The 19,259-nt window shown below is 38.0% G+C and overlaps 1 protein-coding gene across 2 annotated transcripts in view; it reads right to left on the bottom strand.

The window, feature by feature from the left end:
- The window catches only part of LOC109717397 (dolichyl-diphosphooligosaccharide--protein glycosyltransferase 48 kDa subunit), a 41,143-nt gene continuing 21,884 nt past the window's right edge, over positions 1-19,259 (bottom strand). Inside the window, exons 8-14 of one of the 2 annotated variants that reach the window (XR_002218178.1) lie at positions 14,190-14,265; positions 13,780-13,851; positions 13,556-13,681; positions 13,369-13,473; positions 1,560-1,643; positions 421-544; positions 1-274 (exon numbers count right to left, since the gene is read on the bottom strand). Coding sequence is in view for 1 of the 2 variants with exons in the window: in XM_020243167.1 (XP_020098756.1) it covers positions 497-544; positions 1,560-1,643; positions 13,369-13,473; positions 13,556-13,681; positions 13,780-13,851; positions 14,190-14,265 (511 nt within the window). In the remaining variant the exon portion in view is untranslated. Of the gene's footprint in view, positions 545-1,559; positions 1,644-13,368; positions 13,474-13,555; positions 13,682-13,779; positions 13,852-14,189; positions 14,266-19,259 lie in introns of both variants that reach the window. The other variant, XM_020243167.1, reaches the window with a different exon arrangement.

Raw genomic sequence — 19,259 nt, 5'->3', positions numbered from 1 at the left:
TTATATTCCCTAGTAAATCTTGTTTGAATGACATTCCTTTAATTTAGCAACTCCTAGAATCTTTTACAATACGAACCAAGTGCAACGCCCTTTCACCACCCAAAGGCGATCTAGTTATTTCAAATAGAAAAAATACAATTTTGCTAAAATAGTAGCAGAAATGTGAACAAATAGACAAAAACATCGAACAATAATCGTATGTTTGTTAACCTAGTAATGTTGTTGGCATTCCGCAGCTCCAACCTTTTCTAGTCCCTTTGTATTTTGCATAGCACTGGGGAAGGGGGGAAAAACGAACGGATTGTAGCATATAAAATTTAAAAACTGATCTAAAACAAACACTACACTAGTACTAGAGATAATGATGGAGCGCATGTTAAATGAGCTAAAGCTAAAAGCTTGAATAACTTAAAAAGCCACCTATCCCATTGCAGTCAAAATATGACCAACACTGGGAAAAAGCAGCGGCCGCAACCGGATCTTCTCCTGATACCATCTACTTATGATAAAGATAGACAATGGAGAAGATGAAGAATCCCGCCATCTGCAACAAAAAAGTCAAAAGGAATTTCATCAGCATGGACCCTTTCTAATTTGCATAAATTCAAAACAATATCAAGATACATAATACTGCCCAAATAATGGTGCCGGTATTTTGGGATAGTTGTGTACAAATCCTCCAACTAATGATTTGAACATCACATCCTTAGGTCAAAACCCAAAAGGAAAAGAAAATCTGATTCTATCATTCGATCTGAATCACATGAGAAGAAAATACACTCAAACCTTGGATTCGAAACTAGGCTTAGATTGCAATGTCTAACTGAATGTTGAACAAAATTTTCATTTATACCATATTATTATATCAATTGCAGCATTTGATTCCTCAAATTTTGCATATTAGGAAGACAGCAGCCAATAAACCCTCAAGCTCACATAACAATATGCCAACTGCTTTGAACTAGTAAACGCAAAGAAGAAAATTTAAAAAATTTTAAGAGGAAAAGCCACGCCAATATCTAACAACTATTGATAAGACTGTCATCTGTTGGACCAACTTCATAGCAAAGATTGAAAAGATAAAGCATGCATTGTTGAGCAAATTTACAATTTATGCACTAAGATGAGAAAATAGACACATAAATTTAAAAGCTTAAAATATTGATGATGGAAACAACAATTAGAATTCATATAGTTGCACGCATGTTAGTTTACACACACCATCATAGTCAAGTTCACCAATTATTTTAAATCTATTTATTGAGTACACAAATTAATTTTACATTTTGCCAGCTCCATTTATCCAGTGAGAAGGATCTACAAGAAAGTTTATTCAGCGAAGAATAAGCCTGACTTTTAGTTTCATTTTATCATCCAATATTTCAAAATTACATACAGATTAAAATAAGGATCCTACAGATCTGCGGCGTAGTCTGATATTAAAGATCGACAGTTGAGCAAGGTCCTTATACAGCATTGACATGGTTAGATAACATCAAGCAATGATGCCAGATAAATGATGCAGAATAAGAATAAAAAAGATTAACAAAAGTACTTACAGTAGAAAATGATGCCCCGTAATATGGATATGCTGCTGTTATGAATCTCTCATACTCATTGTGTCTGAAAGGACGAACAGGAATCTGCGTTGCGCACAGGTACAGCAATTTAAGGCCAAGAAGTCACGCAATCTTATTCGATGAAATAAAAAAACAAACAAGATAATCTTGTTCAATCAAATAGAAGAACAATTATCATGATATACGAGACAATAATTAAGTAACCAAGAAACACATTAGTCTAAAGTAACAAGAGGTTAACTTTTCACTATTAAACATTCATTCCAAAATATCAAGTATACAAATTTCTATAGCCGCAACCTGTAGATAAAAGCCATAAAGAACTAAAAGTTAAAGTTAAAGCAGCCTCCTGATAAAGAACTTTGGCCATGAACTAACGGAAGTTATCTCCCGAGTGTTAGCCATAAATTCAGAGGCAATCTCCTCTAGCGTAATTTGGATACCCTCCCTCCCTCTCTCCCTCTCTCTCGGACATCTTTTGTATTGCCTCACAAAAACATGGTAGCAACTTGTAGACCATGTAGTTCTCTTCAACTCCATTTGCATAGGTTTTCAATGTGCCGACAAGAAATTTGTCAGCATCCACATTCAAAAAGGAGTGCATGTTGGGTTTTTGGGTTGGAGGCCCTGCAAGTCATCCAAAACGTACACCCAAACGTGCACTTAAAGGTCAAGGGAAATGAAGCATTGTTGTTATGCTGATAAACAAAACAATCAATTGACCATCAATGTGCAGGTCTTTAGATGTTCTTTATCTTCTTTATTCTTATATTTTATTTTGTTTGCCCCCTTCCATATGCTACATATTCTTATATTGCTCTACCAAAAACATTTAGCTGTATTGTTAGGGGACTGTTTCATATGTAACTTGCTAAGTACAGATGCACCCACATATTACACAGCCACTACACGGTTCTTAGCCACCAACATACTATTGTATCCTTTAAGAATATAGTTAAGTATGCACATGTTTCTTGTTAATGGTAATGTCATTCCTATACACGTATTTTTCCCTAGACAATATGCTGATGTACCACTAGCTAAAAGAACACGATCAAAGCAACAAAATAACTGAAATATTGCCCAAAAGAGTTCATTGATATCACTTTTATGATGTCCATAAAGAATATTTCCATCATTCAAACATACTTTGTTACCATAAGTACATCTCATATCAATATATGCTTTTGGGTATTTATTTCAGATTATAAAAATTTCATGATTATCTTGAATATAAAAGAAATATTTTCATGTACGTCTGATTTTAGAAAGTGGAGCTTAGAAGCAAATATGCACACCCACGCAAGTGCAGAAAAGTGTGTGAGCACGCACACGTGCATTTGTATACTTAGTACATGTGTTTCTTTCCAAGGATGCCTAACTTATCTATAATCAGAAAAATCTCGCTACTCCTAGTCCAAAACATAAAGAGATTCATAGCACTGATTAACTAGAAGATGCCAGATTTATGCTAAGGTTCCAATGTTATGTAGTCACCCTTCTGTTCATGCTTACAACGGGTCTCAGAAAGTGTGACTCATGAATAGAAACGTCTAAGAGAGATGTCATATTACTCTAGTTATCTCCTATTAAAGATAGCCGTTCCACTGTGATGGAGCGTGTTTGTTTATCAGTGGCATGGCATGCCGGCATGCCTCAGCACACCCTATTTTATATTTTGGCGGTGCAAGCTTATCAGCATGGGGTAGTCGTCCCAGACAATGCCTGGCAGGCTGGCACGTCAATCCTTGGTGCTATATTATGATCTTATTTACATTAATCGATCAATGGAAAAGCAAAAATCACCACCAAATTACTTGAAAGTAGCTTACAAATTCGAGAAAATAGTCCAATCTTTGTTGCAGGATGACACCCCCAAGATTTGAAATATAACTACATATATAATATAATATGGCTAATCCTCTTAATCTAGCTAAAGCATTTTGGGCGATGGCTAGGCTCCTCGGGTTAAGAGATTAAGCATACAAGGGCTCGAGTAGTTCTAGAATGAGTGACCCCCTAGGAAGTGGGGAATCACAGTTGGTATCAGAACCAATCATCAGTCGGAAGTGTGAAATGAATCTCGGCTGAGCCATGATTATACAGCGGGTAGAGAGTGGCTTCCCGGTTGGCGATCATTATTGGTAAAGAGCGACTCCCCACAAGGTCGACTAAGGCACGTGAGACGAAACTCACATCGTCTAATACTTGTGAGTTTGCTTGAGCCTGACAAGAACATCCAAGCTTAAAGGGAAGAGGAATGTAACACCCCTAAAATTTAGAAGCCCTATATATAGGATATAATAGGACTAAACTTTTTAACCCTGCTATAGCATTTTGGACAGTAGTTGGGCCAAAGAGGTTAAGAGCAAGGTTTAAAGTGCCGTGGCACGGGGGCGTGCCGTTACGTCCCTGGCACGGTACGGCACGGGCACGCTTGCGTGCCGACACGTGGCACGCTTGCGTGCCGACAGATACGCACGACCTCCTGCTGGCACGCTTTGGCACGGACTTATTTTAGCTTTTTTGGTTCCAGTAAACTCTTATAATATTATTTTGAAAGATTTAAACAAAATAATATGAATATTTATTATGTACATCTTACTATACTCATCAAATAACATGCATGAAAGCTTTTTGTAAGTAAAATACAGCTATACCTGATATAGAATAGAAATTAAAATATAATAATAAAATTCACAGTACAATAATTATTTAAATTTACATCTTTACATAGAGATGACTGCTTAATTTCACATAGATCGTCGCGCTGGATCATATGTCATATTGTTATCTGCGGATACAAGATTTATTTGACAATATTGATACAAGTATTGCTGGCATTGTGAGAAATTCATATATTCCCAATATTACATCTATATTTTTTTTTTTTTGTTCTTATTAAAAATATTGATCAAAATTTGTTTAGGAAATCGATTTTTGTTTCTTTGATTCATCGAAAGTTTCGCGTGCGACAAATTTTGATAAAATATTTTGTGAAGAAAAAATGGATATCAGTGGTGGAAGCGGAGGGCTCAGGGCCGACATATGGATCAGATAAATAATAAGTTAAATTATAAGTTTTTAATTTAATAAAAGAAAAACCAAAAAAAGCCAAAGGCAAAAAAAAAAAAAAAAAAAAAAGAGTTGACAAAAAGGCATCACGATGTCAAATATATAAGATAAAAGGAAAAAATACAATATAGATGGCCTGGGGGTTGTATCCCAGAGAACAAAAAAAAAAAAAAAGCCAAAAAGTCAAAAAAAAAAAACCCGGTGGCACGCCGGTACGTGCCGGCGGCACGCTGGTACGTGCCGCTTTGTCTCCAGCGGCACGCACCAGCGTGCCGCCGACACACGGGGGGGTGCGATACCCCCCCTGTAACCGGCACGGGGCGTGCCGTACGGCACGCCCGGCACTTAAAACCTTGTTAAGAGGGCTAAGCATGCTTTTAGAATAGATGACCCTGGGAAGTGGGCCTTCACAGGCAAGGTTTTAAGTGCCCCGTCGGTACGACCGTATCTACCGTACCGTACCGTCCCAATAAGATACCGGTACGATACAGATCTCGTACCAATGCAGACAGCTCAAAACCCTCTATTTTTTAAATTAGTAAGTAATTTCCTCAATAAAGTTAAAAGATGTGATAAAAAAGACATAATAAATAGTTAGAATATTTTAATGAAAGAATAATGCTATTATGTGTCGGCACACAAAGAATTTTTTAAACCGGCCACACGCATCGGAGAGTTACGGCTAGCAGCACAGGTGCTATGGCGGCTCGTGAATATAAAGAGACATCTGCGGACCGTGCTGCGGACGACCGGGCTTGCATGGAGTAGGTACACCGTGCCGAGCAAGTTTCCGGCACGACCCCGTGCCACGGCACATAAAATCCTGTTCACAGGTAGGTTGGACAGAAGAAAAACAGCATTGGAAACAAACCCAAAATAGAGGAAGGGCCACACTGCAACCAAAAAGAAAAAAAAGGAAAAAGTGAAGGAGAATATGGTGAAAAAGATACGGGAAATATAGAGAAGAGAACACCCAGTTCAAAGTTAAGTGAGAGAGAGAAGACAAGGACAGCAAGAAAGATTTCCAAAAGCCACAAAAATGCTGCCAAGCTAAAAGATGCCTAAAATCAACGCTAGCTGGAGATTAATATTAAACCCAAAGCAATCACTACGAATAAAACCCATAATGAACAAGCAAGTCAAAACAAATAAGGAAGCAAGAAATCCATATATGAAAGAGTCGCACAATGAAAGGAATCAGGGGAAGGGCAGCCATCTAGGAAAACAAAAGGAAAAATAACCTAGAAGTGATGATTAATTATCATTGACCACCAATGATGATGAGTCCAGACCAAAACTAAACTAGATAGAATAAAATTACTGAGAGCTTCCTTACTGCATCACAATAATTGGTAACTTTTACCACCTGCATACGACTTCGTCTAAAAACATGATATGCTGAGAGATAGGTCTTCTTTAAAGCTTCTCAGTTTTCACCTACAATATGTGGTGACAAATTTGAGGGCTATCCAATCTAATCAAATCTTGGTCCGATCAGCCCATACCCACATACTACAGTCTGCCAGTATTATTGCAACCAAATAGCTCCTCAGATACCTCGCTTGAGTTCTTTAGATATATAAATGGCTCCCATAGAATAGATTAGCAACTAGATTGGTAACTTCTCACAAGATACGAACAAAGCATTCCATGGAGTCTTCTCTAGTTCAAGAATCAAGTAATGCTCTAAATTTAAAAAATTCTCTAATGGCCTAATGGTTTCTTACGGATCTTTTTCTTCATTTTTAGCAACAATTTGCTTATGTGGATATTCTTCAGTACAGCAAGCAGCACATACCCTGACCAATTAAGTTTAACTATGACGTACAAATGAATCTCTTTAATTGATTTTGTTCATGAATCACTGATTAAGAAACAACAATATAAGGCCTCAGTTAGCATCGTTGTTGTTTTTTTTATTTTTTTTCTTTCAAATATAATTTCGATATGAAGTACCGTAGGAGGGGATGGTAGAACGCTTGCAATCCTTACATCCATGGTGTTTGTTTGACAACAAAAAGGAAAAACATGGAAGGAACTTTCTTAGTTACCAAGATTTGTGTGTGCGCGTGTCATCCATGACTTGGCTAGGTGTGTTGCAATCTAACCAATAACAAAAACAAGAAAGCCTTTTTATTGGTATATCGACGTATATAGAATTGGTGTTTAAAAAATCAAAAGAAAAACAACAATGATGCCAAACGAGGCTTAAGAGAGATTGCATGATAACTTTGACTTGCAGCCTGATAAATTTCCTTAGCATGACCTGTTCTCCTCCATTGAGTTTGTTATAACATCTTCAACATAAACAGAAAAAGCTTAATAAGGGAGATTTCAAATTAACACATCGTAGAACCCAGGCCATCTAACAGTGAGTTTCTTAAAAGAGAGTGTATTATCACAGATTTCAGAGCAGTTTGCATCAAAACGAAAATGGTCACTTTCATGGATTTCCAGTGCTGTAGGTCATGTGGGGGCCTCGGTGAAATTTCATGTGATAAACTGATGTTCTGAGGATATAAATTGAATGCGTGCAAAATAATTGAAACAGAGTTTCCATTCAAAAAGCGAGACATTTCATGTGTCAAAGTGGGCAATTTTTGAGGTGGGGGAACTTATGAGCAAAACACACCTATCGGTGAGTTTTGGATATGAAACTATGAACATGAGGGATTAAATTGCAATTTTTGCAACTTGTGAAAAAGGGGCAATGCGCGAAGGGGTTATCAATTCATGGAAGAAATACTGAAATTTCCACAAGCAGGACTAATGTGAAAATAGACCCAAAGAGGAATAGGTGGATTCAAGTTTCATGAAATTCTGACATTTTTGTGCAAAATGGCACTAAAGGGAAGTAGAAGAGAGAAATTTGAACGAGGGATCACTTCACAAAATGCCTGACAATTTAAATGTGAAACAGTGAAATTTTACTATAGGAGGGGTTCCTCTGCAAAATGTGCTGTGCTCTGGAGCAGGGCGCATAGGGGGAACAGTCAGAGGTGAAAGCTGCAATTGTTGCACAAAGTGGGATATATATATATGTATTGTGCGTGTGTGTATATATTATATTTAACCCTATAACCTAATCCCCTCCCTCTCTTCAAGCCTCAGCCACCACCCCCTCCTTGCTCCAACGCTGCACTGCAACAAACCTCCTCCCTTCGCCCATCTCTTTCTCTTCTCTCTCTCTCTATACATACATACATACATATACAAATACATACATATATATATATATATATATATATATATATAGAGAGAGAGAGAGAGAGAGAGAGAGAGAGAGAGTTGACCCTTCCACTTGGGTTAAGGCCGTGGTCGCCGCCGCCGCATCCAGGCCGGAAAACCCCAGCGACCACCCTTCCCAACCACGCCGCGCACGCACAACAGTGTGCGGCCCGATCTGGGGCCATTGCTTCTCCTGTCGCTATCGCCGGCGCTCCTCCATTGCCATCCAGCCTTCTCTCTCCACCTCCCTCAATGCTTCCTGGACCAAGCCTGCAACTCCTTTGATTTATTTTGCTGTTGTGGCCATTATTGGCTCTTGTGGTGGTTGAGCTTGCTCCTCCAACCGCCGCCGTCATGGCCACCGCCGGCCAGCGTGCGCTCCGGCCTCCCCTCCTCCAGGCTTACCTCCCCCAGTTCTCTATTAAGCTTGCAAAACCCCCTGTATGTAGCTACTGTTGCTACTGCCCCGACTTGCTTGCTTGGGCCTTGCTCTCGGCCGTGGGCACTATTTCGACCAATCGGGGCCTCCAGCGACCCTCCGCTTGTGAGCACATCATCCCTCGACTTCTATGTGGTGCCACGCTCCCCCAAATTCAAGTAAATGTGTTTCGGATTACTATTTTCCATGTCGCTCACAAAATGCTCGATTAATTGACTTGTTTTTAGCAGTTGGCTTTCCGGTCAACTCGGTGGCAGGGGATCGCGGTCCTTGTGAGGATGTTGATCGTCTAGCATTCCTATACGTTGTGCTCACCTCGCTGGTGTGTTTCGGACAACCTGAGGAGTTGCAAACGTGGTGTACCCAAGTCGGCTCCGCACGGCTTGTTCTCGTTCTCCAATCATTGTGGATCATCGTCGTGATTTTGGTTCTATTTTGTTGCAGCCAGCGGCACATCATCGATCCCCGTGCAGGCGTGCACTGTTGGTCCACTTTCGGATTGTGGAAGTTTAGTAAATTACCCGAAATCTCCTTTTCATTGCTTTATTTGATGTGATGTGCGATTACACTATGTACTTAGCTTTTCGATGCTTGATGTGTCATGGGGAGTGCTGGATAGTGGTGTTCAGATTATTGTAGTGACTTTAGGCCCCATCGTGGCTTTGCTCAGTAGTTGTTATCCAGTTCGTTAAGCACTTGGCATGCGGTCATTCCAACACCTAAAGTTGTGCCTCTAAGGACAGTAATAGCATTGTTATGACTCTTTGTTGAATCGGTTAATCCTTGGGCTTAGTTCGATAACCCGGTCTGCGAAATTAGAGTTCCGGTTGTGTCGTGGTGCACATTGGTGTGGATTGAACGTATTGGTTAGTATAGATGGCACGTAGGGTTCTAATTATATGATATTTGGTGATTGTATCTTCTGTACAAGTGACGGTTAGATACATCGGTCGAGTCGAGAACTCGGATACTTGGTGAGGTGGGTGCTCCATTCCTAAGTCGGTAAAATTATATCTTACTCTGTTTCCTCTATGCTTGATCTATACTATATAGCGGTTGAGTAGTACAACTTACCATGGTGCTATGCTTGTATGTGCTCTTATTGTACATGCCTGTATCATGCTATCTATTTGTTTCATGACTGATTCCCATCGATGAATATTATACAGCATGTATAGTAGACTGTGATCTAGTGGACTATCCACCTGTACATGATAGGATCTGATACGTCGGTGTTTACTCCTCGTCGGGTTATGACTATGTTAGTTGGTTGATTTATCTCCTGTGAGACTTGACCATATGGTCGGCGATTTGCTCTGTGAGATTGACCTAGTTGATCGATGTTTATTTCCACAATTGACCCTAGGGGTCGAATGACTATTCCTGTCATGATTGGGTCTCAGCATGCTTCACCTTGGTTACCTGCATTATTGTCACTTTCCTATATACTCGTGTAGTGTAGCATGCTAATCGACTTGGAGAGTATGGACTTTATTGTCTTCGTTGACATCTCTTGAGATTACCTTTTGGCTCCTATTGTTGCCTACGGACATTGGTCTGACTGTTGAGTCTCGGTTATTGGAGCTTTGAGCATACACATGTAACAATAGCTTGTGACGGCACTGTAAGAGTCTTACACAGGGTTCACAACCTTGGGTTCTTCAGTTGCCAGCCTAGTTGGGGGTGTTGTTTCATAGACAGGGTTCGCCACCCTGACTTCTTCACCCCCAGATTTGATATACACTGCGTTTAGACAGAATTAGCGACTATGGGTGCAGGTGATTGTCCCTCCGGAGTGATACTTGATTTGTTGGTCTTTGCGACCTAGCGTGCAAGCTTAGGCCTGGTCATTATGGCAGATCATGATGATTGGGTATACCTTGGACTTCTCACATATCCAGTTGATGCAAAGTAATCACATATCCAACTGATGCATAGCAAATGTCTAATGAGTTATGCATGGTGTTCATGTAGTTATTTGGATTACAGTAGTGGCATTCCTCGTTTAGTGATTGATGATATTTCGTAGTTTATCATCTTACTACCGTAGTTGGTGTTCCTATTGCATTTGTATACCACTTTGTTTACAGTAGCAGTATCTCTTGATTTATTTGTTCATGGCAGTTATTCGATGATTCTCTTATTAGTGTGGTTGGTTGTATCCATCATGTTTAGTATCTTGATTTATGGTTACAGTAGCGGCATTATGTTGTATACCACTTTATGATATTTATCTATCTACCCACAATGCTACTATAGTTGATTACACTATATCTGCAGTTATTCGTTTATCGTACTCCTTTGTTGAACGGTGAGTTCGGCTTACCCTTGCCGGCTAGTTGCCCTCACTTGAAAACATATTTATATGTTTTTCACCCCACTTTTTACAGGTGTTGCTGACAGTGTGAGTCGAGGCGCGGTGTGAAGACGTGGATAGTTAGCGCCTAGATAGCTCGTGCCAAGGATTAAAGTATCTACCGTGGGTGTGAGGACGTGGATAGTTAGCGGCTAGATAGCTCGTGCTAAGGGTTAAAGTATCTACTATACCGGTCGGCACAGAACGATACGTATCGTGCCAGCAATTAAGGGGCATGATACAGGGGTGGTCTTTCTTAGACCTCTCGTGCCACGATACCCAAAAGGTATCTTGCGAGACAGCATGATACCCAAAGGGTATCGCGGCACAATGCCACTGCGTGCCTATATGGGCACGCAGCAGCGTTTTAAGTTTTAACCATTTTTTTTGCTTTGTGCCTACTTTTGGATTTATTTTTATCCCTCTCTCTCATTCTATTCTATCTTTTCTTCCCTTCAACTCTCTCTTTTAGTCTTTTCCTTTCTTTTCTTCTCACTATCTCTTCCTCTCGTTTTTTTTCTTTCTATTTTTCCTCCCTTATTATAATTTTTTCTCTAATTTCTTCTTTTATTTCCTTCTATTTCTACTTTCAAGTTGAAGATGTACTTATTAGATAAATAAAAAATTTACAATTTTAAAATTTGTTCATAGATTTTGAATATTTCTAACTTGTACAGTTCCTGTTTTGGAGAAATTTAAAATTATGTAAATTTTTATTTATAGTTTACATAATTTTAAAAATAGATCTACTTGATTAAGTTATTATGTAGTCCGATTTTTAATTATTTTCAATAAATCTAGCAATGGGTATGAGACTTACGACAAAATTTTTTTAACTTCGAGAAATCTATTTTTGGATTTAGAAGATGGAAAATATTAATAAAATAAAATAAAAAAATTTAAGCAATTGATATTTGAATTTGCTTAATTATTCGTCATATGATTTATTATTAATTTTTATTGATAGATCTCACAATTTTTCTTAAAAATTTTAATAAAAAATAAATTTTCTTCAAAATTTTAATAAATATTTTTAATAGATTCAAAATTAAAAGAAATTATTGGAGCAATAGTGCTATTTTAGTTAATCTAGTCATCATGCGATCTCTCATCGAATCAATGTTATTGAATCTTGCAAATCCCATGAAAACTTTAAGAAAAAATAATTTTCTCTAATTTTGTATTTTAAAGTTTTTAAATTTTTGAAAAAAGGTAAAATCAAAATATTTTCAAAGTTAATCAATTTTTTAATAAATAATTTTCTCTAATTATATTTTACTTTACATATATAAAATATCTATTACTATATTAATTGCTGAGTGTGATAACTAATAAACTATACATAGCCAATATTTATAATTATTTTTCTAAATCTTTCAAAATAGTATAAGAGTTTATTGGAAACAAAAAAAAACTAAAAAAAATTGTGCCAAAACGTGCCACTAGGAGGTTATGCGTATCCATCGACACGCAAGCGTGCCACGTGTCAGCACCGAGGCATGCCTGTGCCATACCATGCCAGGCTACAACAGACACGCTTCCGTGCCATGACACTTTAATCCTTGACTCGTGCTGTGGACCTTGTTACTCGTCCCTGATTTACTTTCTTATTGTTATCATTTGTTTATGTGACTTAGTTTTGAGATAGTTTTACTTGGGTTTTTCCTATTGTAGTGGTTTAGTAAATTCCTAGGTATGGTTTTGAATTGTAGTAGTTGTATCTGTTGTTAATTCCTCTTTATTCTGGTCACTTGTGGTTGTGTACCTGTGCTCCTACGCCGTGCATGTACAAGAAAGACTATCCGTGTGGATAGAGAAAACTCTGCGCGTATGGTGAGTTTATGTACGTCTCAGGCAAGGTGTAAAAAACGAAAAAAAAATTATACGTTTTTCCGCAAGACTTTATTTTCAAAATGGAAGGATTTTTCGAAAATACTTTCCAAAAATGCCCAGGGCATAACACATATAGACCATCTTCCTGCCTCGTAGTAATGCAATCATCCAGATAGAAGATTGTTAAACCCCTTTTATGGCAAAATATCTAGTAATGAATTTTAAATATTTAATGTCCGAAATGTTACTTCAGATAACAGAATTACCATTATATCAGCAAAAAGCCCATTTGCACTCAAAAGAAATGGATGTAAATATCTAAAATTTCTATGTCAACGTCAGAAACCCTGATCTCATCATGAAGATCAGAAACCTAATCACATAATAGCAAGAAGTGTTGATTAATCTTCTATATACATACTTTGAAAGCCTTTTTTCAGATTTATTCTTGTAGAAGGAATTTAAATGCTGAAGAGGGGTTCCATACTCAGAAACCCTAAATTTGAGAGAAATACCAGTGAGTCAAGTTAAAATAGAGGGGCCCGTGGTTTAGATTAACTTGCTAAAAAAACAGCATCAACCATATCTATTCCATTTTCGTATTACAAAGTGACCAACAAAAATCTTCATTCATGTGCATCCTTCTACCTCTCAAGACAGGATGTAAAACATGTAAAAAGAATAATCAGTGCCCAATTAGTTCTTGCATGAAGGCATATGCTGAAACCAAATTCCAGCATCTGAAAACTATGCCATTTCATCCTACAATTACGACCTATGCAGAGAAACCACAGCTAAATGCTGCAAAACCAACTTTTTTTAAGCTGAAAAGTAAAAACTTCAAAAGCATAGCTAACCTGCTTTGCGAGACGGAGACTGGTATATCCAAGCCTTTGGTACTCAACCTTAAATTGGAAAACTCCGTAGACATCTGGAACTTTAAAGGATGTCGAATAAAGACCCTATAAAAAAATATCATGAGTGTGTTACTACGAGAAGGTCAATCATTCTCCAAATACACGTGTTAGTGTCACTGAAACATACCTTCTGGTTATTCGACAATGTTTTTAAAACATAGGGACTCATCATGTAGAATTGAACTTGAACATCATCAGCAACATAAGGTTCCCAGCTTGTTCCAGACCATTCATAGATTTCAACAGAGTATTCCTAAAACAAATATCAAAGTTAGGAATCAAATAAGAGAGAAGAAAATATCTTCTTTTTTTCATGATATCATTTGTCACGACCATTATTATGACATTTACCAAATCATCATTTATACGGTACATTGCAGGTTCTGTCATTTCTCCAACTTTGCGATGGCTGACATTGACAGCCTGAAAAACCATAAATGTAACATTCATCGATCAATTGGAAACTAATAATTGAAGATATTTACCACAAAATTATAAGAGATCAAAAGCAAGCTGTACTCTTGTCATTTGTCATAATGTTATTTGTTTTTCTCAAGTTTTATGCAATTAAAGGTGCCTAGGTTCCAGCAATGTCCTTGATTAATTTTGCAATTGTCAATTGGTAGAAAACTCCCAAGTGTACGATTTTGTCTGGCACGATTTTAATTAGCATACAGTCAATCTAGGGGGGACAAGATACACATAAGGGGACAAAAACAAAACGGATAACCGACGAGTTATTGTCATGTTAAATGTTTCACCTTGAGATGGCCCCTTTCGTGGAAGACCCATTTGCTGATTTCAGTCACAAATTGTTCGTTTCCAGATTTCTCGTATCTGCAAATTCGTATCAGAATATACAAACATCTTTGATTAGAGAAACTATGTCAAACATAAGATTAACAGATAAAAAAATGTGTACATCAGGCAGTTAACGTCTTATTTTTGTATAGAGTGTAAGCAAAAATCATTTCTGCTAACATGCAATCATTTGTTATACTTCAGTAGTTACTACTTGATTGTTTGATTCTCTAGTGATTTTCATTTGCCTATTGTCCTCCCATGATCTTTTTTTCGTGTCCCTTACCACATCAGTAAGCAATTAAAAGAAGCTACACATTAATACTTTTCTTTTCTTAAACTTGCAAGAAACGTATTATTTAAGCATTCAAGTTTCTCTTACAAGGGATTAAACCTTGCCAATTTACTTAGGCACCTGATAAATTTAAAAGATGATTTAATTTCATTAGCAGCAACTTAAAAAGCAATTTGTTGACGACCATACAAAGTGCCACGGAACGAGTTTGTACTAGGCACTTGTCGTCACAGTTCAACATGCATGTGGGCCATTGACAAAATACTTGTGCCTTGTCACACTTCAGCAGGAAAAAGTTAAATTTCTTTGGAATCATATCCCACCATGCCAATGTGTGCCGTTGACATAACTCTTATGTGTCATCCATTTTGGCATGAACAAGATTCATTTTCTTTGGCACCAGTAAATTCTTCTTGCTCTTAATATATCTCTTATCAAATATCTTATACTACACTCATGTAATTACTAACTAATTATGAAAAAAAAAAGAGATCTTTAGCTGTGCCATTGGCACAGAGGTCATATCACTGATTAGCACAGTACATCACGATGGGCATGGCCCATGCCGTTGGGCCCTTATATCATTGATAGCACTATAAACACACAGCAGCAAATGTGTTCTTATCGGTTAGGCTGTTAGCAAGCAATTAAAATGCTCTCACCATGTGAGATAACACGCTTAAAATGCAACATTCTCAAAGACATTCTTCTTTTTATGTGAGATCTGGGGTGTTAAATTCTAAAGTCCCAAAGAAGTCATGCTGCACCCCTGTTATGAGCATGGACCCCGAAAGAACCAAGCGGAAAAATCAGGAAGGTTAAGTTGGACTCTGTTAGGCCTTAGTAGCACTGTACTGGCAGAAGAATTATCAAAAAATAGGTATACCAACTCTGTTCCACATATGGTAGTAGTCAAAACAACTTTTACAAATCATCTCCATCATATAAGGCAAGAGTATGTTAATATTACTACACTAATACAAGAGAATTTTTTTATAATTGTTTCTATCATTAAGAAGATTGCCTGAAGAGCGGAAAGAGAGCATCATACCATTGAAAGTTATATGCCTTTTTGCATAAAACATCCACCAGTTTTGCCTTTTTGCAAAACCGAGCCAGCATTTTAGATTTTACAGATACGGCACGAATTTTTAAAAACTAACCAAAATACTCTTATTCCTTTTTTTCTCCTTTTTTTCTCTCATTCGTCTTTCTCCTCTCGCTCCTGCTTCGTCTACCTCTTCCTCGCCATTTTTTCCTCTCCTTCTCTTGCATCCTCTCCCTCTCCTCCTCCTCCTCCTCCTCCACTGCCTCTACATCAATGCCACGCTCTGCTCTCTTATCTCGTTTACACCGCCGCCGACATTGGTTCGAACATGGCCGAGATTGCGGAGGTGAGCTGGCGGCAAAGCGCATGGCATAGATTGCGAAGGTGCCGCAGGATTTGAGAGCGACGGGGAGAGAGAGCACGCCGGGGCAGAGGCAGCGGGTGCACCGTAAGAGAACAAGGGCACGACAGGGAAAAATGATTTCAAAGGTAAAAAAAAATTAAAGAAAATTATATTTTTCTTCTCCTGGGAAGACCATCATGTGTCGTAACTGCTACAGAAAAGGCCAAGAAGCAGAGAAGAAAGAAGAAGACGAAGTTGCACTATTTGAGACGAAAGTTGCACTCTTTGAAACAAAAGTTTAACTCCTTGAAGCGAAAGTTGCACCATTTAAAACTATTTGAGACTGAATTGCACCACATAAAGCAGTTGCATTATTTTAGACTTTAAGTTGCACCATTTTATGCAAATTGGTCTAAGTGGCACTGTTTGAGACTTGGTCTTAAATAGTGCAACTAAAGTCTCAAACAGTGCAACTTAAATCTCAAACAGTACAACTTCTATTTTATATAGTGCAACTTAGTCTCAAATAATTTAAATGGTGCAACTTTTGGCTCAACGAGTGCAATTTCATCTCAAACAATGCCATTTCGTCTTCTTTCTCTTTCTTCTCTACTTCTTGACTTTTTTTGTAGCGGCCACGACTCACGACAGATGATGATCTTTACAAACGAAGAAAATTAATTTTTTTATTTTTTATTCTTTCTTTTTCTTTTTCTTTCACCATCTACATCTTTTCCAGCTATCACACCCCCTCTCTCGTCTTGTGCTATAGCTGCCGACCCCGCCCCGACGTGCTCTCCTTCCTCATCATCCTCAAATCCTACGGTGCTCTCGTCAACATTGCTGTCGCACAGTCGCGATCTGTGCCATATTCGAGCAAACGTGCAAACGTCGGAGATGTGGGCGATGTAAGAGAGCGAAGCATGGTGTCAATGTGGGGGCAATGGCGAAAGAGAAGGGAGAGGAAGTGAGAGTGGAAGAGTAAGAAACGGCGAGAACGAGGGAGGCAAATCGGGAGCAAGAGAAGAAAAATGAATAAAAGAAAAAAAAATGAGAGAAAATAAGGGCATTTTGATCAATTTACTAAATATTCGGGCCAAACATGCAAAATCCAAATGGTTGTCTATTTTTGAAAGAATGTAAAATCGGAGGATTTTTTATGCAAAAAGGCCAATGTTATATGACTTGTAGCCTGATCATATAAAATCAGCCATATTAATCCTTTTTATTACAGATTTTATATTAGCATATTTCGTGGTTTGAATCGAAGTCTTTAAAAGGGTTCAGTTCATGATTTTGATATCTGAAGACTAGAAGATTCTGCAAAGAAATCGAAAGAAAACTCAAAGCGAAGGCTCAAATTTTTCACCAGTTGAGTTCACGATGCATAGGTATTATCTAAACATTTTCATAGTGATTCTTACTTCTTTAGGCTTCATTTGGTTCGGGTATAAGCAAGAACTTTTTATTCTAGGGATAGCTATAAATTCAGGTATAAGCCTAGAATAGACCAATTTTGCGTTTGGATGAAAATTGAGTTGTTTACGGAAATAAGAAAAATAGCGTTTGGATAGATAAAACAGAATAAGAAAAATAGTGGGTAGTTATAAATAGAAAATAATGATATTGCCCCTTATATTATATTTGAATTTAAATTTTTAAATTTTATATTTAAATTTTTAAATTTAAATATATAACTTTTAAATTTCAAATTTCAAAATTTAAATTTAAATTTTTAAATCTCAAATTCGAAAATTCAAAGTTCTAAATTTTAAATTTTAAACTTTAAGTTTAAGATTAAATCTAAATTTAAATATCTAAAATATCAAATTTTAAATTTAAAAAATTTAAAATATCAATTTAAAATTTAAAATTATAAAATTTTAACTTTAAGATTACAAATTATAAATTTTTCCCACCCCTATTCCCACACAAGGAATAGGATAGCTATCCCACCCTTTTTTTTGTGTTTGGGAAGAAGGGGGGATAACCCCTTATCCCCTCCATCCCCCAACCAAACGGCCGCTTACAATATTGGAATCGATTATATATGTTTATGTTCTTTCATGTACCATAAAGTTGTATTTTTGGGGTTTATTATTTCAGCTTAAGGCATAAAACTTGATCTGGGAAAGGTACGGGCCATTAGGGAGTGGCCTATACCACGAACCATTAAAGAAGATCGAAGCTTCCATGGGTTAGCTTCTTTTTATAGGAGGTTCATAAGAATTTCAGCTCCGTTATGAGTCCTATAACTGAATGTTTGAAGAAGGATAGTTTCGAATGGTTGAAATCAGCCCAAAGACCCTTTGAACACATTAAGACTATGATGACTAAAGCACGATTCTTTCATTACCTGATTTTGAAAAACTATGTATTCTGGAGTGTGATGCATCTCATACTAGAATCAGGACAGTTCTTAGTCAAGATGGGAAGCCCATAGAGTTTTTCAGCGAGAAGCTATCTGATGCTAAACGACGTTATTCCACCTATGACATAAAGTTTTATGCTTTGGTGAGAGCTATTCAGCATTGGGAGCATTATTTGGCTTATCAGGAGTTTGTGGTTTATTCCGATCATCAAGCTTTAAGGTACTTGAGTTCTAAGAAGAAAGTTAATGCACGTCATGCCAAGTGGAGTTCTTACCTTGATGAGTTCAATCAAACAAATACATGAATGTCGAGTCTTCTACCTATGACGTGTTGACTCCTCAGCTCTTCGAGTGCTATTTTCCTCCGGTTACAGGCTCTCTCTCTCTCTCTCTCTCTCGCTCTCTCTCTCTCTCTCTCTCAATCTTGACAGGATCCTTCGAGATTTGGGGATCTACCGCGATCCATGCTGTCGCAACGTCACATCCCGCCGATCTCGCAATCCTGGAGATCTCGTTGACCGTACCACAAATCTCAAAGCTGGCGCCCCAAATCCTGATGTCCTGCACCGTCACATGCTGCATTGCCGATCACCGGTGCAGATCTAGAATTTGGTCCTTTCTGGAGGTCTATAATAAAGGTGGGAGAAGCCGATCGGAGGACACAACGAAGCGCCCTCACAAACCCCACAACCATACACCACCCACGATCCACTACCACACACACCAGATCCAAAAAAAAAAGCAAGGTAGGCAATGGTGGAGGTAGCGACGAAAGCTTCGTTGGCTTTGGAGTGAGAAAGATTTGAGGTGGGTTGGAAAGTGGAGGCATCGGAGGAGAAAGACTCTAGGACGAAGAAATGAGGGTAGAGATAAAGGTGATGGGAGTTGGAGAGAGAGAGAAAGGAGAGTATGTGCTCCAGCCTGGCATCCGTATCTTTTCAGAAATGAGTGTATTGCACTGCTACTGGTTTTG

The sequence above is a fragment of the Ananas comosus genome, linkage group 11, assembly GCF_001540865.1.
Source record: "Ananas comosus cultivar F153 linkage group 11, ASM154086v1, whole genome shotgun sequence".
Lineage (NCBI taxonomy): Eukaryota > Viridiplantae > Streptophyta > Magnoliopsida > Poales > Bromeliaceae > Ananas > Ananas comosus.
Note: the sequence above shows the minus strand (reverse complement) of the source record. Positions and strands in the feature narration are given on the sequence as shown.